The sequence below is a fragment of the Schistocerca cancellata genome, chromosome 2 (assembly GCF_023864275.1).
Source record: "Schistocerca cancellata isolate TAMUIC-IGC-003103 chromosome 2, iqSchCanc2.1, whole genome shotgun sequence".
NCBI classification, from domain to species: domain Eukaryota; kingdom Metazoa; phylum Arthropoda; class Insecta; order Orthoptera; family Acrididae; genus Schistocerca; species Schistocerca cancellata.
This window is the reverse complement of record NC_064627.1, coordinates 392957482-392980560: the sequence shown is the minus strand read 5'-3', so window position 1 is coordinate 392980560 and position 23079 is coordinate 392957482. Positions and strand designations below refer to the sequence as shown.

Below are 23079 nucleotides of genomic sequence, written 5' to 3'. Positions count from 1 at the left end.
TCAGTAATCTGCAAGAACATAGTCTTTCTCATTTACTTTAAGTAACTTGCCTGTCCCTGTAGTTAATTTTTTTAATTTACCATATCTCTGGCTTAGCCACAAGTAGTATATAAGACATAGATAAAACAAAAAGAAGCCAATATATGTAGCTAATGCTGTGAGTGAAGCTATTGGTGTAATTACATGTGGAGTGGTTCGATAATAAAATTTCTGACATAAGCCTCTATAGTAGACAGAAAAATATGTGTCATCCTCACACGCTGATAAAGCTGGGCCTATTATATATACAGGTTCTCCTTCAATATTGCCTCCAGGTCCATAATTGCAAACAAGGGTGTCTATAACGTCAGTCTCATACTTCATTCGAGTGTAACCACAGCCCACAGCTTCTGTCCTACCCCACACCATCTGTGTATAGGAGCTGTATGATGATTCAGGGTCCCTGAAAAAAGTATTTATTTTATTCACTGGTTTCAATTATGTCGTGTACACAGTGTTTAACATTCAACATATCAGTATCAAACAGCTTTTGTTAGGATTTATGAAGGAGATGTTATTGTAGTAATGAAAAAGATTGTGACTATGTATGTTGCAATGATTAAATTAATTTGAAATAAATACAATTCTGTGTAGTTTCTAATCCTGAGCTACACATCATGCCAAAGTGAAAGAAATCAGAATGATACACCCAAGCATTAGGTGACAAAAGTCATGGGACACCTCCTGATATAGTGCAGCAACTCTACATGGCATGGGCATAACAGGTTGTAGGAAGTCCCCTGCAGAAATATTGAGCCATTCTGCCTCTACAACCATCCATAATTACGAAAGTGTTACCAGTGCAGGATTTTGTGCATGAACATACCTCTCAATTATGTCCTATAAATGTTAAATGGAATTCGTGTTGGGTGATATAGGTGGCCAAATCATTAGTCAAGTTGTCCAGAATGTTCTTCAAATTGATTGTGAGCAATTGTTGCCTGATGATATAATGCATTGTCATCTATAAAAATTTCATTGTTGTTTGGATACATGAAGTCCGTGTATGGCTGCAAAAGGTCTCAAGTAGCCAAACATAACCACTTCCAGTCAATTAGATTAGATTAGATTTACTTTCATTCCAATTGATCCGTAGTGAGGAGGTCCTCCAGGATGTGGAACATGTCAGAAAAACAACAATACATGACAAATATTTACAACTAAAACAAATAAGCTAATGTACCATTCCACAGGTACCAAGTGGAATGATCGTCATTTTTTAATGAACACTAAGAGACATTTTACAAATACTAATGCACTGAATTTAAAATAAAAAAGATTTTTATTTATTTATAAGGTAATAAACATGTAATACAACTACTGTAATACTTATTTACAATGAACACATTACTGCACTGAAATGGTGCAGAAGTTAGATTATACTTACACACATACACACACACACACACACACACACACACACACACACACACACACACACACAGACACAGACACAGACACACAAATTTTCAGTGAACACATTACTGCACTGAAATTGTGCAGAAGTTATGTTGTACTTATATACAAATCAGTTGGTTTTACTAAGAAATTCATCAATGGAGTAGAAGGAGTTGGCCAGCAATAAATCCTTTAGGCTTCTCTTAAACTGAATTTCATTGGTTGTTAAGCATTTTATGGCTGCTGGCAAGTTATTGAAACTGTGTGTTCCTGAATAATGCACACCTTTTTGTACTAGACTAAGTGACTTTAAATCCTTGTGAAGATTATTCTTATTTCTAGTATTGATTCCATGAATTGAGCTGTTGGTTTGAAAAAGTGATATATTTTTAATGACAAATTTCATTAAGGAATAAATATATTGGGAAGCAGTAGTTAGTATCCCTAGTTCCCTAAACAGGCTTCTGCAGGATGTTCTTGAGTTCACACCACATATAACTCTTACTGCACGTTTTTGTGCCCGGAAAACTTTAGCTTGGCTTGATGAATTACCCCAAAAAATAATCCCATATGACATTATGGAATGAAAGTAAGCATAGTATGCCAGCTTTTTCATTTTTATATCCCCTATGTCTGACAAAATTCGCATTGCAAACAGAGATTTGTTAAGACGCTTCAGCAGTTCTGTGGTGTGCTCCTCCCAGTTGAATTTATTATCAAGCTGTAATCCCAAGAATTTAACACTGTCCACTTCTTCTATCTTCTTGTCATCATATGTTAGACATATACTATTGGGACACCCCTTACAAGTTCTGAACTGCATGTAGTGTGTTTTTTCAAAGTTTAGTGACAAAGAATTGGCTAGGAACCAGTGATTAATGTCCACAAATATTTTATTGGCTGATCTTTCTAAGACTACACTTGATTTGCTATTTATTGCAATGTTTGTATCATCGGCAAACAAAACAAACATGGCATCTGGTAATGTTACTGATGAAAGGTCATTGATATACACAAGAAAAAGTAAGGGCCCCAAAATGGAACCTTGTGGGACCCCACATGTAATTAGTTCCCAGTTGGATGATGCCTGATAGCTTGATACATGTCTCTTTCCTAATAACACCGTTTGTTTCCTGTCAGAGCTATAAGATTTGAACCATTTTGCAGCATTTCCTGTTACACTATAATATTCTAGTTTACTTAAAAGGATATTGTGATTTACACAGTCAAATGCCTTTGACAGATCACAAAATATACCAGTTGCCTGCAATTTTTTGTCTAATGAATTAAGCACATTTTCACTGTAAGTGAAGATAGCCTAATCAATATCAGAACCTTTTAGAAATCCAAACTGTGACTTTGACAGTATGTTATTTGAGATAAGATGGTTATAAAGACGACTGTACATTACTTTTTCGAAAATTTTTGAGAATGCTGGTAACAGTGAAATTGGACGGAAATTTGATGCTATTTCTTTATCTCCCTTCTTAAACAGTGGCTTAACTTCAGCATATTTCAGCCATTCAGGAAATATTCCACTGATAAACGACTGGTTACACACATAGCTTAATATGTTACTTAGCTCAGAATCACATTCTTTAATTAACTTTGTTGATATTTCATCATACCCACTAGATGTTTTTGATTTTAAAGATTTTATGATGGACATTATTTCTGTTGGGGTAGTGAGGGTCAAATTCATATTATGGAAGATACTTGAAATGTCTGGTCTAAGGTAATCCATAGCAGCATCTACCGAACCTGACAACCCCATCTTTTCAGTAACAGTTATAAAATGTTTGTTTAAAAGTTCTGCAACACTATACACATCTGTCACCAATGTATCATTTACTCTTAATGCTATTTGTTCCTCTTCATGTCTGGTTCTACCGGTCTCCTCCTTCACTATATCCCATATTGTCTTTATTTTGTTATCTGATATGACTATCTTTTCCTTGTAATATATTTGCTTTGACATCCGTATTACAGTCTTTAATATTTTGCAGTATTTCTTATAATGTGCTATAGCATCAACATTGGAAATGTTTCGGATTGACAGATACAGTTTTCTTTTTGTTTTACAAGATACCCCTATTCCTCGAGTAATCCATGGCTTCTTTGTAGACTTTGCTCTAACCTTGGTAAGTTTTGGGGGAAAGCAGTGTTCAGATAAGGTAAGCACTTTATTAGCAAAAATGTTATATTTTTCATTCATGCCATGAGCACTGTAAACATCAGTCCAGTGAATGTCTCTGAGGAGTGTCCTAAAATAATCAATTTTTGGCTTACTGATTACCCTCTTGAGCTCAGATTTAACAGATTTTATATCCTGTTCAGTATTAACATTTAACAGAAGGAACTGCATGTCATGGTCTGAGAGGCCATTGACTATTGGTTTTGTAATATAATTTTGTTCATTGGACTTTTCTATAAAGATGTTATCAATGGCTGTTTGTGAGCAAGTGGCTATCCAAGTGGGGAACTTTACTGTGGGAATTAAGTTGAATGATAGTGTTACTAACTCAAATAAGTTCTTATTGGGAGAGTCTTTAAGGAAATCTACATTGAAATCACCAGCAACCACTATTTCTTTGTTTTTGGTTGTTAAATGGGCCAGTACAGCTTCAAGGTGGTTTACAAACAGATCAAAGTTACCTGCAGGTGCTCGATATACACTTAATATTATGAAAGATTTTTTGTGAAAATCTAATTCTGTTGCACATGCTTCCATATGCTGTTCTAGGCAAAATTTATGAATGTCTATGTTCTTAAATTTATGACAGTTCCTGATGAATGTGGCAACTCCTCCTTTCTCCATTTCTGATCTACAAAAGTGAGATGCTAACCTAAACCCTGTAACACTTAAAAGTTCTATACCAGTGGTCACATGATGTTCAGAGAGGCAGATTATGTCAGCTGGGTTTGAAGACTCTAATTAATCTATGCAGATAGTTAATTCATTAATTTTATTTCTCAGTCCTCGAATATTTTGATGCAATAAAGATAGCTGACATTTCACATTGACTGAGTTAAAATTGGGTGGAGTTAAAATATCTGCTGACAGTTGAAAATTCTTAACCAATGGCTGTTTATGCTGATGTAATAAGCTGGAATTATGTTTTTTTATTTCTTTCTCAAACTGAAGGTTTGTCTCAGTTCTAACTTCTCTTAAAATTTGCTTTCTTTCTGTCCTCCCTACCCTAAAAAAGGGTCTTTTCTGAATCCTATAACCACTGGTATTTTACCAGTCATGACAGTGCCTCCCCCCTTTAACTTTCCTGCTATTTCCCCAGCCAATTTACCCTTCCCCTTCCTGTTGAGGTGAAGGCCATGCCTAGTATAATCCCACCTACTGAGAGAATCAACATGAACCACACCAATGTGTGACCTTGCACCCGACATGAGCAGCCGTTCCAGCCCCAAATTAACTCTCTTGACAGAAGAGTTCAAATGAGGTCGGTCATGGCGCCCAAGAACAGATACAAACTCAACACTAGTATGCTTCGATGCTGATGCAATCTTCGCCAGGTCACACTCTATACTGTACCCAGGATCTCTGTCAATACTGTTACCTGCCCCACCCACTATAACCACGGTGTCTTCCTTAGTGAAATCTTTGCAAAGTGATCCTAAATCCTCTGTCACCTGCTTCAGACCAGCACTAGGTTTAAAAAAATTGGTGACCTGGTATTCTGATACTAGTTCATCCTGCAAGAGTTGGCCAACACCTCTTCCATGGGAACTACCTAACAACAACACTTTCTTTCTCTTTTCTGATTTCCCTACATTCTTACTTTTCAATTTGCTGCTGAAAGTTTGTTGTGCCCTGTCTACACCTGCAACTGCTTGAGGCTCACCAGCTTCTAACTGAAGCAACAGGTCAAATCTATTTTCCACATTCACCATAAAGCTGTCAGACAAAGTTCTAGGCCTGTTCCTCCTGTTGCCTGTTGCCACTTCCCACCTCTCTTTACCCTTCTCCCTCCTTAACCTGTCAAGATCTCCCCTGGCCTTGTCTAACTCAGCCTGAAGGGCAGCAATTTTCCCCTCCTATTCCAGTATCTTCCTATCTCTACTACAAATCCTACAAAACCACTGATGAGTCTCATTTACTTCCCCTATTCCCACGCCACTACAGTCACCAACATGGAAAAAACTACAGCACCCATCACACCAAAGCCCCGACCTAACAATTCTACGGCAAGTCAAGCACTTTTCACTCATGATAAACGTAATAGTTTATTAAGAATAAGTCAGTTAAATTACAGATAAACACGAAAATATGGTTACACAAATTTGGCCTATACGCAACTGTGTGTAAACAAAAACAAAAGTGCAAAGTTTCTGAAACAACAAGTTAAACTTTACGCTACTTTCCGGAAATGCTAGTTAAATAATGAAGAGGTACGCTAAGTTAAATTGCTGGAGAGAGCAAGGAACAACTAAACGAAATTCTATAAATTTGCTGCAGCAGAACGTAAACAGAAAATACGACTGTACGGTCTTTTCATGTTTTCTGCTATATTACGTAAAGAAAAATGAAACCTTTAATGGTACACTTAAACGGCACACTAATACACTTATTTACCATGTAATCAGTACTAATCTATATGTTTTATAATCTAAAATAACTTATCTTTACGAGAACACCAAAAATCGCTCTAGTCGCCTGGCTGCAGGACCCAGTCCATTCTATGTCAACACAGTCCACACCATTACAGAGCCACCACCAGCTTGCACAGTGGCTTGTTGACAACTTGGTTCCATGGCTTTGGGGGGGTCTGCACCACAACTGAATTCTACTATCAGCCTGTACCAGCTGATATCGTCTGACCAGGTTATGGTTTTCCAGTTGTTTATGGTCCAACTAATATGGTAATGAGCCCTGATGAGGCTCTGCAGGCAATGTCATGCTGTTAGCGAAGGCACTCGCATCTGTCATTGCTGTCATAGTCCATTAATGCCAAAGTTTGCTGCACTGTCCTAATAGATACATTTGTTGTATGTCCCACATTGATTTCTGTGAAAATTTCATTCAGTGTTGCTTGTCTGTTAGCACTGACAACTTTATGCAAATGCTACAGCTTTTGATCATTAAGTGAAGGCTGTTGGCCACTGCATTATCCACGGTAAGAGGTAATGCCTGAAATAGGTATTCTTGGCACACTCTGACACTCTGGATCTCAGAATATTGAATTCCCTAATGCTTTCTGAGATGGAATGTCCCATGTGTCTAGCTCCATCTATCATCCCACGTTCAAAGACACTTTATTCCCTTTGTGTGGCCATAACCACATCAGAAACCTTTTACATGAATCACCTGAGTGCAAATGACAGCTTTGCCAATGCACTACCATTTTATGTCTTGTGTACACAATACTACTTCCATCTGTATATGTGCATACCATGACTTTTGTCACCTCAGTGTATTTCCCTAGAAAGAAGAATACTGTTAGCTATTATTGTAAGGAATCAAAGTGACAGAGCAGATTAATACACCCTCCACTTTCAGTTGCTTGAATGGAATGGCAGTTTCCACCAGGCAGATGCATGCTCCCAGGATACAGACTGGGTGTAAATTAGCTTCCTTTCCCTCTTGATGCTATCTGGTATCTTAATGCACCCCTCTTCACACCTCCACTCAAAAAAAAGTATGTTGTATTCTGAAGTACTGAGGTAGAAGAAGAGCTTTACAATGGGAAATAATATATATCTGGACATCAATACTTTTATTTGTGCTCACTCACTATTGGCTGACGGGGAATTAGTCACCATCATCATAAGGATTTCCTTTCATCGAGCTTGTGAATGATATGCCTCCATTGATTTCTGTCCTGATATAGCTTTCCTCTCTGCCCTGCATCCCACATTACTCTTTCCCTCTTGAGGTCTTCCTTAACCTGTTCTGCCCATCCCTTCCTAAGCCACACAATCAGTCTTTTTCCATGTGGCTCTGTTTCCAAATACTGAAGTGGGGCCTGAGTCAAGTGCATTCACTTCACATAACCTACTAACTTCAACCTCACAGCACTCATTCTTTCCTCCATGGTGAAGATCTCTCTTCACATATTTGTTCCTGACTTGTCTATACAGATATTTTGTAGAGCTCACCTAAGGAACTTCATTTCACATGCTTGTATTTGGCTCTCTTCTCTCTTATTTATGACATGTCTCCAGACTATATGTCACAACTGGCAGGCGATAGTTTTACACATGGTCTGTTAAGCTCTTAGAGAGACTCTCTTATCCCAGACTATGTTTTGGACTCAGTGGAAGAAGCTGGATCTTTTTGCTAGTCTGTTTAAAACTACTAGTTTGGCTCTTCATCAGTTGATATGGCACTACACATATAATTAAAATGTTTCACACATTCAATATTCTCTCCTTCCTTGCAGCAATCTATGAACTCTTGTATGCAATACTAAAAGCTATAAATAAAATGGAAATGGCTATTCGAATCTTCTCAGACCTATCCAAAGCATTTGATATTATAGATCACACCATTCTATTACATAAATTGGAAATAAGGGAATTTGAGATATTTCAAATGAGTGGGTTAGGTCATATCTTGCTAATCAACAACAAAAATTTGTTCTTTAACAGGATAAAATCATTGGAAACATTATAAGAACAACAACATGCACATCACAAAAAGCTACAATGAAATATGGTGTACTGCGAGGGTTGACATTAGGTGCAATTCTTTGTCTTTTATATATAGATGAACTAAATGAAACTGTCTATGCCAAACAGAAAACTTTATTTGCTGATGAGACCATTACCTTTGTTACAGGGTTAAACCAAAATGACCGTCAAACATCTATAGTCACATCTTTTCTGGAGCTAACACATTTGTTTGAAAGAAATAAACTTATCATAAACACAAAAAGAACAATAGCCATGAACTTTCATATACCCCAGGCTAAGCAACAAAATGAACACTCAATGAAAATAGAAATTCTTCCAATCCATCTGTGGCATGAATCAGCAAACCAATGTTTAATAGTATTAGTTGAAAACAATCTTGGTTGCAATTTTAGTTTTTTTATTTATCAACTACGTGTTTCACCTTATTTAGGCATCTTCAGGCTGATCTACATAAAAAACAGAGAACAAATACATCTATTTAAGGATCACCATCACATTGTGTAGGTTTGGGTAACCTAAAAGCTTGTTTAAACAGATCAAATACTGAAAGAGGAAATAGCTTAATCTGGTATTTCTTAGGATGATCCATTTGAATAGCTAAAGGGCATCGTCGAGTGCATCAGGCCAACATTGCCTTCATTTACCTCAGTAAATATTAGAAAAATAAAATAGTAAAAACAGATAAGAGAATTCACTAATGATCGGACACTCAGAAATGCAATCATATTGCTGAAGCCTTATGATAAGGCCTTACCTTTCTAGATGGATGTGAGTGACTCCAAGACCTGCACAACGTGTTCACGTTCACAGGAGCACATAATAGATTATGTGAAGCAACTTAAATCACTTAACAAAAGCAAGTCTTCTGGTCCAGACTGTTCCTTTTGGAGTATGCTGATGCATTAGCTCCATACTTAACAATCATATACAACCGTTCACTCGACGAAAGATCTGTATCCAAAGACTGGAAAGTTGCACAGGTCAGACCAATCTTCAAGAAAGGTAGTAGGAGTAATCCACTAAATTACACGCCCATATCATTAACGTCAATATGCAGTAGGATTTTTGAACATATATTGTGTTCAAACATTATGAATTACCTTGAAGAAAACGGTCTATTGACACAAAGTCAACATGGGTTTAGAAAACATCGTTCCTGTGAAACACAACTAGCTCTTTATTCACATGAAGTGTTGAGTGCTATTGACAAGGGATTTCAGATCAATTCCATATTTCTGGATTTCTGGAAGGCTTTTGAAACTGTACCACACAAGCAGCTCATAGTGAAATTGCATGCTTATAGAATATTGTCTGTTATGTGAATGGATTTGTGATTTCCTGTCAGAGACGTCACAGTCCGTAGTAATTGATGGAAAGTCATCGAGTAAAACAGAAGTGATTTCTGGCAATCCCCAAGGTAGTATTATCAGCTCTTTGCTGTTCCTTATCTACATAAACGATTTGGGAGACAATCTGAGCAGCTGTCTTTGGTTGTTTGTAGATGATGCTGTCATTTATTGACTAATAAAGTCATCAGAAGATCAAAACAAACTGCAAAATGATTTAGGAAAGATATCCGAATGGTGCAAAAAGTGGTAGTTGATCCTAAATAATGAAAAGTGTGAGGCCATCCACATGAGTGCTAAAAGGAACTCTTTAAACTTCAGTTACATGATAAATCAGTCTAATCTAAAAACTGTAAATTCAACTAAATACCTAGGTATTACAATTTTGAACAACTTAAATTGGAAGGAACACATAGAAAATGTTGTGGGGAAAGCTAACCAAAGACTGCATTTTATTGGCAGGACACTTAGAAAATATAACAGACCTACTAAGGAGACTGCCTACACTATACTTGTCCGTCCTCTTTTAGAATACTGCAGCACGGAGTGGGATCCTTACCAGATAGGACTGACGGAAGTTCAAAGAAAGGCAGCACATTTTGTATTATTGCAAAATATGGGAGAGAGTGCCACAGAAATGGTACAGGATTTGGGCTGGACATCATTAGAAGAAAGGCCTTTTTTGTTGTGATGGAATCTTCTCATGAAATTCCAATCACCAACTTTCTCCTCCAAATGTGAAAATATTTTGTTGACACCCACCTACATAGGGAGGAACAGTCACCATGATAAAATAAGGGAAATCAGAGCTTGGACAGAAAGATATAGGTGTTCATTCTTTCCGTGAACTATACGAGATTGGAATAATAGAGAATTGTGAAGGTGGTTCAATGAACCCTCTGCCAGGCACTTAAATGTGATTTGCAGAGTATCCATGTAGATGTAGATGTAAACATCAGAGCTGGACTGTTTAAATAATCAGGGGTTTACTGATACAACAGAAGATGTTACAGGAGTGTTATGCTGTGTGAGATGAATTTGGAAGATGGCCCTTGTGTTTATGACTTCACTAGGATATTGCCACATGATTTTGAAATTATAATTAATATTACAGGGACAATTGTTTCAAAGAAAGACAAATTTCAGAAAAGCAATTCTTGTAAACACTTGCTCATACTTTACATTTTTTGGCAACTGGAGATTCCTTTTGAAGCTTATCACATCTGTTCCAAATTTCAAAGCCAGGCATGTCTCAAATATATTATGTAGTTTGTGATGTAGGACAGAGCATAAACAAACATTGGCACTGCATAGCAGCATTTAGTGGTAGTAGACCAGAAACAATATTCTTTTACTTATTGTTGCACAGTTTGGGCCAAACCAAGAATAAGCAATAGCATTTCACAACGCTGTTGCTGAGTCACATAATGTCCCTCAATTGCTACTTTGGAGCTGACGTGTTGACTTAATCATATTTTACTGTTCTGTATTATTACTCGCATTCTATGACAGAATGTCATTTCATGGTGATGGTGCATTGAAGATTTATCGCAATTGTCAATCTTGCTAAAATTAAATGTCACTTAATGATACACCAGCAGTAAAAAGCACTTAGTAGACCCTAATATAAATGATACTAATGCACAGAGCTGTATATGAACAACATGGTCTTGGGAATAACGATATGCGATTATGGTGTTAGAGGAAGTAGGTTCATGTCATGCTACATGCTAATTTTTTTTCTGTTTTTGTGTTTGTGTTCTGGTCTTTCTTATTCATGTAATAGAAATACGTTCTGCAATATTGGATTTTATTTATGTGTAAGAGGATTTTCTCTTGGAAATGAGTTTCTCCTATTTTGTGACTTCAGTCTGATTAAAAAAACAAAAGATGAAACACCTGCAAGTAAAATGACCAGTAATGATATTTTTATTCTAGCTTGTTATAAATATTTTGCTGTTTATTCCAAATATGTCACAATTTCCAAGGTTGTGGATAGGCAGGAGCCTAACGGGATGCCTAAAATTGCTGCAAGTGAAACAAGCAGCAACCAAATTTTATGTCTCTGTTGGCTCTTACTACACTGAAATTCTATTGGTTACTTTTGTTTCATGGAAAGTTGTCACTAATTATTATTTAGCTCTTTAATCTGTACAAAACAGCTGTGGAACACTATTTTTGTGCAAAAATTAGCAGTCCAGCACTAGCTGTGAACTATGATACAAACATTGTTGCGGAACATGCTCCAAATTCTATGTAAAGGTGCCTTTAAGGGCTCCACACATGAGCTATGGCTCACAGCAATCTACAGTTTGTGATATTGCCTGCAATTTGTCGTTAGCCTTGATACCCCACACATGACAGATTCACCAAGAAATTTCAGTCAGTATTATGAATGCCACTCTATAGAGAAGATCTGCTATGGAAAATGAACTCTATGTTTATCAGCAGTTGACATTTATTTCCATATTCCCATCAATACTTGCAAAAAATAATTTTAAAATGAACTAGAATTATAATTTATTATACTTGGTTTCAAATGGTTTCCTTCAGAACTATAGGATAGTTTATCGGATGTATTACATTTTTCACTGACGCCATGTGGGTTGTGTACGTCTTTCAAATGTGTTAACACAATTCATTTCTCATTTATTAGTCCTCAATTCCTTTTTTATTCATTAGTCTTATGGTTTAACTGCAAGTGTTTATGCAATTTGCAATCTTGATGTGTCTATAGAGATGTTGTCAATAGCAGCGCTATTGATTAGTGTAACTCTTGCTCTAATTGTATGAGAGAGAGTTAGATTACATGAAATGACAAAGGACTTGACTATAGCTTTATAACTGATTTTCCTTCAACCTTTAAATATCCTCTTAACATTACAATATATATGCCTTCTGTTTAGAAGTTAAAAACTTTAATAATGTGTGTAATTATTTCATAAACAACTCAAAATTGTCAGATAGAGGCCATTGTATCATGTCTATTACTATGAAATTATCATCATTTCTACTTCTATATCACAAGCATCAAAATGGAAAAATCAGAAGTTGTATTCTTAATATAAATGGCAACGCCATCCCCTCACTTCACTCAGTGTAGTTCATAGTCCCTGAACAACTATAAATTCTAAACAGCCATATTGCCACATGCTGATGCTAAGTCACAGGCCACATGCAATCCATCAGATTGCAACCAGTGACTGATCACTGCAATTTGCTGACACACCTGCAATCTACGAAGCAATCAATTACCTGTGCAATGGATTGCTGTGATCCAGCACTCATTTTGTGGGGCCCTTTAGAGATAAAAAGAATAACAATGCTGGTTTCAGTGAATCCTGCAGTACTCTGAAGATCAGTCTTATTTGGAAAATGAAACGTATAGTGGAAGATCACTTTCATTCAAAGGCAAAAGATGTACAAAAATGGCTCAGTAATACATCTGAACACACATATATTCATATATAATAATGCCTGTGATTGGTTTGGATGTTTCATTTTTGCCTGTGTTATTTGTTTGTCTTCAAGAATCAACCAGAAATTTTGCTCTATGTGTGGAAAGAGCAATGTTCTGCTCAAAATGTCTTTTAATAGACACATTAAAGTCTGGAAAAATGGGGAAAGAAAATCTTGCTTTTTTTCACTTTCCTTCCATTTCAAGAAAACAAATTCCTTCTCCTTTTTGACTCTTTAAGAAATCATAAAAATTCTAAATCATTGTAACTGCATTTTGAACTCACAGGATAAACATGCTTAGATCTTCAGGTTTAATCTAGCATGAAGAATATACTTCAAATGACAGATTGTGAATTTTTCCATTTCTGGGATGCATTTTATAGAACATTAACACAGAAAATTAATTATGGACAGATCATTGTACTTTCCACTCTACCAGTGTGATAAAATTCTTAAGTTGCAATCAGCAACATGCTATTTTTTTCTTCTCCTTGCTTTCAAAATCTGATTAAATATGCAGAGCACTATTCAAAATAATATACAGATTTTAGACAGGACTCATTAACAACTATGGATCAGTTTTTGGTAAAAACGTCAAAGTCTGTCTGCTGTTCACAGAGTTGTCGATTGTTAATTTCTGTTCATGGAGTACAAAAAACCATGTTTGGCACATTGTATCAATATTTCATGTACACATAAACTCGATGTACACATGTTGGAAAATTTATAATTTTGTGCGCATACTTCACACCAATTTGGAAAAGGAGTTACAGATAAAATGTAAGTTATATTTTTCTATGAATGTTCAGTTGTCTTCTGACTGCTTATATAGGCCAGTCAGAGTACACATTGCTGGAATGAGAGAGCAGCTCATAGCCAATGCCAGCTTGTCACTATGTGGCATTAGTGTTGTGTGTAGTGAGAGGATTCAGAACTGTACAACAGGCAGTTTCAAGCACAGAAACCATGGAAAAAATATCTTATTTCATAACTGTTGGACTAATTTCTCTTTCATTATCAGTAGCCAAAATTTTGCATATGGCCTTTTTTTGAAGTTGACTAATAGTGGGACAAAAATCAACATGCATTTTGATGTGAAAAATCTGATGATTTTCTTGTTAGAAGACTCAATTAAATCTACACAAAAACAAATTGAAACATTCTGTGAAGAAAACTCTATTTAAGGTTTAATAAATTATCCTCCTACTTCCGTTTCACAAGAAAGGCATAGAGAAAACCACAGAGGGATCTTCTGACAAATTGTGACCTTCACCATTTTCTTACTAACCACATGAAAAACTGGAATCCAAACTACAGTACAAAATGGGAAGACATTATGGGACTTTACAAAAAGTCAGTCAACAATCAGAATAAAGCCATCGTCACTAAATAATAATCAGATGCTGTAATGTCAGGATCAAAAAGTACTGCCAGTCTTGTGCGCTTATGAAGTTGTTTTCTGCCATTAGAGCCATCCAGGCGTTTACAGAATCCAAGACAAAATATCAAACTGGCGTTAACAAAATGTGACTAGTCTACTGAGAATGGGATCAAAATGTGAAGGACTAGAAATCAGTTGCATAGTTTTTGCCAATGACAACACTGTAAAATCAAATAATGTACAAATTACTAATAGTGTACAAATTACTAAGATCAAAAATTTCAGCTGAAATAAATTTCTGATGTAACTGGTTATGGGGTATGGACTGAAGAAAGAAGCACTTCAGGCATAAATAACAAAACCTGAAATAAGCTACCAGAGTAAGGTGTCCATTCATCCTGTTTTTCTAGGGACAGTCCCATTTTTTTCCAAAATGTCCCACTGCCCTGAAAGTTCTTTTGGGGACACTCAAATGACCCACTTTTTTATTTTCCTTGAGTAATGTATTTTATATTACCAGATGTTTCATTTGCAGTTAGTTACTGTGCATTGTGCACCAGAAAAAGTCACTTGTACAACAGTGAGTTTACTTTTATCACTGGTAGTGGAAAAACTGTTGTATGTATGTTGTGCAAATCAAACTTTGCAATTGACATGGTGAAAAGTCTGACACCGTAAATCACATTAAGACGAACAAACATTGCATGAGTGGTCAAACAAAAATGCACCCCTTGATGAAATACATACATAAATGTGAAAAGTATGGTGGCAGTGCAGTAGAATAATCATAAAAAATTATTTTGGGTCATCTGAGCGCATGATACAAAGGTAAACATCTTTGTGCATTAAATTTTGCCAATACAAGATTTTTGCCCTGTTTTTCCCTCAGTTGTCCCAAGTTTTTTAATAAAGTTTTTAAAATGGCCCTTTTTTTTAATAAAAATGAAATGGACATTATATACCAGAGTTCAAGAGCTATACACAGCAAGAAGTACCTCCAAGAAAACAAAAAAGTTGCAAATTGAATGAGAACATGTCTGAAGCTTGCAATTGTGTTTGCAACTGAAGCCTTATTCCTGAGTGTCAATAAAGGACTAAAGAAACTTAGAGACAAAGCCATTGAAGGAATTCTGGAACTCACTCAGAAGAATGACATCAACAAAAAAGGATAGATAAAAGAAAAGAAAAGTAATAGAAATCATCCACCAGTAATGAGCAATTATATATAACACATCACATGAGTTGACAGCAGCAGATAGACTAAAAAAAGTTTTTATTTTGTTGGTATGAAATTCTAACTTTGATGGTCTGGATCATAAGCAGTAAAGGAGACCATCAAACACACTAGATCACATCACTATCAAATCCATTTCTTCTGACTGCTTCCTTTAGTAGTCCAAACAAATTAAAATCACAGGGTGATAAGTCTGGACTGTAGGGGGGATGTTCTAGTATGGTCCAGAACAATTCCTGTATTTTTTGTTGAGTTCAGGCAGCTATGTGGGGTTGAGCATTGTCATGATGCATGATCACATTCTGCATTGGAAATGTGTGCCTTTCTGATGATATGCAAATTTTATTTGGTGCAAAAGTTGTCAATAGTATGCAGGATTCACAATAAAATGTTCATGAAGGAAACTGATGAGGAGAACTCCTTTAAAACCAAAATAGATGGTTGCAAGAATCTTCCCTGTGGAAAGGCAGTTTTTGACTTTTACAGGTGCAGGTTCATCCTTTTTGTGTCATTCCATGCTACTTTTCTTCGAACCTGCAGAGTCATCATAGGTGAAAAACTAGTAAAAAAAATGTTTCACTTCAGTTTGGTAGCTTATCACTTGCCATTTGCATGCCTCAAGACAATGTAATTTGTGCTCTCTGGTGAGAAGACCACCTTGTGGGCAATTTTTGAAATCCCATGTTGTCAGTAACGATCACTTGAACTCTACCATAGCTTATGCCAAACTCAGTAACAATTTTAGCAACTGTCATTTGGTGATTGTCTTCAATAAATTGGCTAACAATGGGAATATTCTCCTGTCATGCGGGTCCTTGGGTGGTTTCACTGAGCCGCATTGTCAACTCTTTCTTGACCTTGTAAAAACTGTTTGTGCCACATGTACACTTGGGTCTTTCTCAAGGTGTTGTTCCTGAACTGTGCCACAAGTCGTTTCAAAATTTCAGACCATTTTACATGCTATATTGAGAGAAACTTGATTATAAAGTGCTGTGCAACAGATGTCGCACCTCTTTTTCTGACATTGTGATTTTGGCTAAAGAAATGCCATGACAGTGTTTCAGGTGTGGAGCACAATCACTGGAAATGAAAGAAATAATGAGCAGAGATTTGTCACTCTCTGTTTACAGCCAAGACTTTCCACTGAAGGGGGGATCCAGCTTTTTCAATATTTGTAAATTCGTGATGACATGTTTTATACCACACTGTCAGCCTATAAAATTGCAGAACCATGAAAGTTGCATGCAACAATCATCTAATTGCTATAAGTGTACTAAATGCTTAAATGCACAAAAAAATAGACTTCCAGAGCAACATCAGAAAGAAGGTAGGTGTAACACTATCTATTTTCTGTATGTAAGATTACAAGTGAATTTCTTGTTCAGAAATCACATCTGAATGTCATTTTATTGTGAGAAGGTTGAGTTACTCCTTGTTTAAGAAGGTGAATCATCTAACAGCACATGTAAAAATTCAACAGTGGCAAGATCTACACTCCTGGAAATGGAAAAAAGAACACATTGACACCGGTGTGTCAGACCCACCATACTTGCTCCAGACACTGCGAGAGGGCTGTACAAGCAATGATCACACGCACGGCACAGCGGACACACCAGGAACCGCGGTGTTGGCCGTCGAATGGCGCTAGCTGCGCAGCATTTGTGCACCGCCGCCGTCAGTGTCAGCCAGTTTGCCGTGGCATACGGAGCTCCATCGCAGTCTTTAACACTGGTAGCATGCCGCGACAGCGTGGACGTGAACCGTATGTGCAGTTGACGGACTTTGAGCGAGGGCGTATAGTGAGCATGCGGGAGGCCGGGTGGACGTACCGCCGAATTGCTCAACACGTGGGGCATGAGGTCTCCACAGTACATCGATGTTGTCGCCAGTGGTCGGCGGAAGGTGCAAGTGCCCGTCGACCTGGGACCGGACCGCAGCAACGCACGGATGCACGCCAAGACCGTAGGATCCTATGCAGTGCCGTAGGGGACCGCACCGCCACTTCCCAGCAAATTAGGGACACTGTTGCTCCTGGGGTATCGGCGAAGACCATTCGCAACCGTCTCCATGAAGCTGGGCTACGGTTCCGCACACCGTTAGGCCGTCTTCCACTCACGCCCCAACATTGTGCAGCCCGCCTCCAGTGGTGTCGCGACAGGCGTGAATGGAGGGACGAATGGAGACGTGTCGTCTTCAGCGATGAGAGTCGCTTCTGCCTTGGTGCCAATGATGGTCGTATGCGTGTTTGGCGCCGTGCAGGTGAGCACCACAATCAGGACTGCATACGACCGAGGCACACAGGGCCAACACCCGGCATCATGGTGTGGGGAGCGATCTCCTACACTGGCCGTACACCACTGGTGATCATCAAGGGGACACTGAATAGTGCACGGTACATCCAAACCGTCATCGAACCCATCGTTCTACCATTCCTAGACCGGCAAGGGAACTTGCTGTTCCAACAGGACAATGCACGTCTGCATGTATCCCGTGCCACCCAACGTGCTCTAGAAGGTGTAAGTCAACTACCCTGGCCAGCAAGATCTCCGGACCTGTCCCCCATTGAGCATGTTTGGGACTGGATGAAGCGTCGTCTCACGTGGTCTGCACGTCCAGCACGAACGCTGGTCCAACTGAGGCGCCAGGTGGAAATGGCATGGCAAGCCGTTGCACAGGACTACATCCAGCATCTCTACGATCGTCTCCATGGGAGAATAGCAGCCTGCATTGCTGCGAAAGGTGGATATACACTGTACTAGTGCCGACATTGTGCATGCTCTGTTGCCTGTGTCTATGTGCCTGTGGTTCTGTCAGTGTGATCATGTGATGTATCTGACCCCAGGAATGTGTCAATAAAGTTTCCCCTTCCTGGGACAATGAATTCACGGTGTTCTTATTTCAATTTCCAGGAGTGTAGTATGTCAAGAGTGCAGCTTATCAGTCCACAGTATTATTCATCACACTGGTTTAAATTCCGTAACTGTCATGCAAGTAGGGAGTCTGTGGGTTCAGTAGGGCCTTACTCATCACCATGTAGGATCTCACTGTTGCAGCTTTGCTGTGTCAACAGGTCAGCAGAGAGCGGCTTGCTACAGTGGTGACCTAACAACAAAACTGGAAGCTCGAGTTCCACCACACCATGTTTCAGACAAGTGCTGGCTCTGTGGACAGCATCATGATGGATGTATCCATGTGTAGAGGCTCTGAGAAGCATTAACATTTCCATATTGCATTTGTCTTCATCATACAGGCCCATCACATGGTGTTATGCTTTGGGATGCCACTGGATGCACAGCATGATCGTCTCTGACTTGTACAATTGTTAATTTGGACAGCAACCTAATCAACAAATGATATTGTTGGAATAAGACTGTGTGATGTGTGTGCATAAAATATAAATCAAATATATATATATAATGCAAAAATTTTGGTGTACAAATACTGCCAAAAATATTGCAGAGAAGCTGCCCCGTGGAAAACCTGTAAATAAATTTAAGTAGATAACAGTGACCAACAACATAAAGGACAAATGTGTAAATGGTTCAGTGAAATAGGTCAACTTAAGTTAATTTCTTGCAATAGGTGACTCCATACTGAAATATCATGTAGTTCAAAATTATGAAATAGATGTTTGCCCCAGAATTCAATAGCATTTGATCTACAAACATTTCAAAAAATCTTGAATTCAAAACAGAATGTAGTTGAAAATTGAAATGAACCAAAAATCAGCTATAGCTGTGCCTTAATTTGCATTGTGATAAATTCTATTTGAAACAGCAGTGAGGAAGATATCATAAGCGAAACAAGAAACTTTTTTCTTGCCCAGTGTTGTATATTCAGGATCTAGGCTTGTAACTAGTGTGATTTTACACAGAAAGTTGATAAGTGATACACACATAGAGAAATTAAACAGTAGCATTAGGGAACAGTGGAAAAAGCTTTGTGCAAAATTGATTAATCCAAAAAAATTCTTAAATTACAGATGACTGGGAAAGAATGTGTTACATTTAAGTAGGTAAATAGGTAAAATGAAGGAAAGGCAACCACTCATCTATAGCAGACTGATGTGTGAATCATGGCAATGAGTGACAGGAAACAGTATTCACAGTAGCTTTTGGGCTCTTGCTCTTTCTCTAGCAAAATTACAGGCATTCACGCATACAACCACACAGACATCCAAATGACTCTCCCATGGTCATGGTGAGACTGATTATTTATAACTGATTATTGAAAGCAGATGTCTGAACTTATGGAGGTGGGGTGGGGTGGGTGAGGGGGATAGGGATGGACACAAAGAGGGGGTAGGAGTATAGAGGCAGGTCATTGGACAGATGACCCCTGGGTTGCACAAGGAGTACAGAGGATAGAGCAAAAAGAGATATAGGAAGAAGAAGTGGGAGAAAGGGAGGGAAGATAGAAGGGAGAAGGGTAGGAAAGGGGTGGGGGGAGAAGACAAACGGGGAGTGAGAAGGGAGAGGGAAGAGGGGGAGAGAAAGACAGGGAATGCTCATGTGGGAGGAGGAAGATTGGTGGGACAAGATAGTGGATGATATGAATGGAGAAGGAGTGATGTGAACAGAAGAGGGAGAAGAAAAGGTAAGGAGAGTAATGGGGACAGGTTAGTGGAAGTTTAGACCAGTAAGACTGTGAGAATGCAGGATATGTTAGAGAGACAGTTCGTATCTGCATAGTACAGAGAAACTCGTACAGGAAGGGAGAATCAAAATGGCCTTCATGGACAGACAGCTATTGAAATCATTTGTGTTGTGGTGTGCTGCATATTCAGCAACTGTATGGTTTGGCACAGTTTGGCAGTGACTATTCATGTGAGTTTACAGCTTGTTACTTGTCATGCTCATATACACGCAGTGCTGTCACATTAACCAACATCAACAGGCAATAATCACTCACAGATGCAGGAAGCAGCACTAACAGTGAATGGTATATAAAACATGTTGGGGAGGGACATGGAAATCATTGCAGTCATTGTTGTAATGTAGAAATGGAGTGATTTATCTGATATCCAAAAGAGCATAATCATTGGCTTTTGGGCCACAGGTGAAAGCACTTCCACAGCAGCTAAATTTGTAAAGTGTTCATGTGCCACTGTGGTTAATGTATACCATGCATAGCAAAAGGGCACCATCCAAAAACAGTGCAGATGCAATTGTGGTGCACCATAGGTCATAAATGAGAGGGGTAAGCAACAGATGTGGATAAGTGTACAGGCAAATAGATGTGCAACTGTTGAGCAACTGACCACCCAAATGATAGAAGGGGCTACCAACAGTGTCTCCTGAATGACTGTTCAGTGAAAATGCTGTATATGGGCCACTGTAGCAGGCTTCTGATTCATGCATCCACTGTTCATCAGTGATGAAGGCTGGAATTTGCACACCAGTACTACAACTGGATTCCGCTGAGTGGTAACAGGTGACCTTCTGAGATGAATCACATTTTATGCTATATTGCATAGATGGCCACTGATGTATATGGCATGAAATGTCTGAAATCAAACATCCTGCAACATTTGTCAGAAGGGTCCATGCCAGAGGAGGCAGCATTATGGTGTGGGGAACACTTTTGTGACATTCTCTGAGTGATCTCATCATTCAGGAAGGCACAAGGGGTCAATGGAAATACGCATCTGTCCTTGGTGACCATGTCTACCCACTACATGCAATTTGTTTTACCTCGGCATGACAACATCTAGCAGCAGTCAGTGCAACATGTCACACAGCTTGAAATATACATGCATGGCTTGAAGAACACCAGGTTGACTTTACCATACTCCCTCAGCCACCATACTCCATGCATTTAAACTCAACTGAGAGTCTGTGGAACAACCTTGATTGAGCTGTATATGCCATGGATCCTCAAATGAGAACCCTAGCACAGCTGACCATGATACTGGAGTTGGCATGGCTCAACATCCCTGTCATTATCTTCCACAACCACACTGACTCTTTTCCTGCATTTCTTAGAGTGAATGGCCACACCAAACTGTGGCAAACCATGAACTGGACCATCCAGTTGCCAAACATGCTACAAATGACAGCAAAAATGTCTTCAACAGCTGCTTCACAACATGTGCTATTCGAATACTACCTTCCAGCACAAGTTTTGCTTCACTATGCAGATGGGAATTGTATCTCCAGCACACCCTGCATTCTCACAATCCCCCTATCCTAAACCTCTGTTAAACTGTTTCCAAAGTGTCACCTTACCTTTTTCCTTCCCTCTTCTGCCCACATACTCATTTCCCATCTAGATCATGCATTGGGGCATTCTCCCTCCATCCCTCCCTTCCCCCTCTCTCTTCCCCTATCTCCCTCCTCCTCTTTCCATCTCTCTCTCCTCCTCAGCTTCTCTCTTCCCTTTCTCCACTCCTTTCCCTTCTCTCTCCACTCCCTTCCTACCTCTCCATCCTCACATTCCTCTCCTTTTTCATTACTTCCTTTTCCACCCTCCCCATCTTCTTAGATTTCTTTTTCCTCTACCCTCCATCCATACTCCTTTCACCTTATTCTGTGGCTGTGGAATCATCTGTTGAAAGACCTGCCTCTTTCTTACTACCACGCTTAGTGTCCTTCCCTGCCCTCTTCCCACATCGATCAGCAAAGACAACTGCTTTCAATAACTAATTATCACCATACCCACAGGAGTGTGTGTTTGGGTGTCTGCATGGTTGTGTGTGTGAATGTGTGTACTTTTGCTAGAAAAAGAGCAAGAGCTTGGAAGCTAGTGTGAATGCTGTTTCCTGTTACATGTTTCTGAGCTTCACACATTGGTCTGCTGTTGTTTAGTGGTTACCTTTCCCTTATTTTACATGTTGCTTCTGGAATTTCCATTATTATAACAATAACGAAAATTCCATTTAAAATTATTTGGCTCAATGAAAGACATACAGACATCTGCAAAATCATTAAAAACAGGAAAAACAAATTCATCCTGTTTGGAGTGATAAATCAATAGCGCCAATTCAAAATAAGCATCAGTTTAAACAAAGAAAAAGTTGCTCTTCAAGTCATATCTAAGAATAGAGATGATTTCTGAATACATTGCAATATGAATGACTTAACTACAAAGCTTCAAAAACTTACCTGTTCTAAGACTAGCAAATCTGAAAAAAACTTTGGAATTGTTAATATATGAGGGAATTGGATATACATCCTGACCTGGGACATCTCTTGGAATTGTGCCAGAACACAATCTTAGTTCCTCATTGTGACTTCACCTACATTGAAGGTGAGGAGGATTACCGGGTTGGTTGCACCAATAATCACCCCCATTTCGCAATAGTTCATTTATCAACCTTAACACATACAAGTATCACACAGAACTGAACACAACATGGCAAAACAGCCAAAGATAATGCTTAGAGTCTGAAGATGAATGCATATCGATGTCGGTGTCGATTTCATTGGCGCCACAAAGGCATGGAATTAAAAATTAAAGTAAATGATATAGAATACGAATGAAAAAGGTTCCTTTAAAAAAAAATATGCACACTACAATTACAAAATTTCAGAATACAGAACAGCTCTCATTTTTGGATAATATGTGGTAAAATC

At 38.5% G+C, this 23079-nt stretch overlaps 1 protein-coding gene across 1 annotated transcript; it reads right to left on the bottom strand.

Moving 5' to 3' along the window:
• Positions 1-22829, bottom strand: LOC126154323 (venom allergen 5-like). The gene is made up of 2 exons (XM_049916129.1): positions 22684-22829; positions 1-442 (listed from the first exon to the last, which is right to left on the bottom strand). Exon 2 carries the CDS (start codon positions 406-408, stop codon positions 1-3), a length of 408 nt encoding a protein of 135 aa, XP_049772086.1. The 5' UTR covers positions 409-442; positions 22684-22829.
• Between the last annotated feature and the right edge of the window lie 250 nt (positions 22830-23079).

Bases quoted from the DNA above. Each gene is read 5' to 3' on its own strand.
- LOC126154323 (XM_049916129.1), bottom strand. From the start codon at position 408: ATGGTGTGGGGTAGGACAGAAGCTGTGGGCTGTGGTTACACTCGAATG.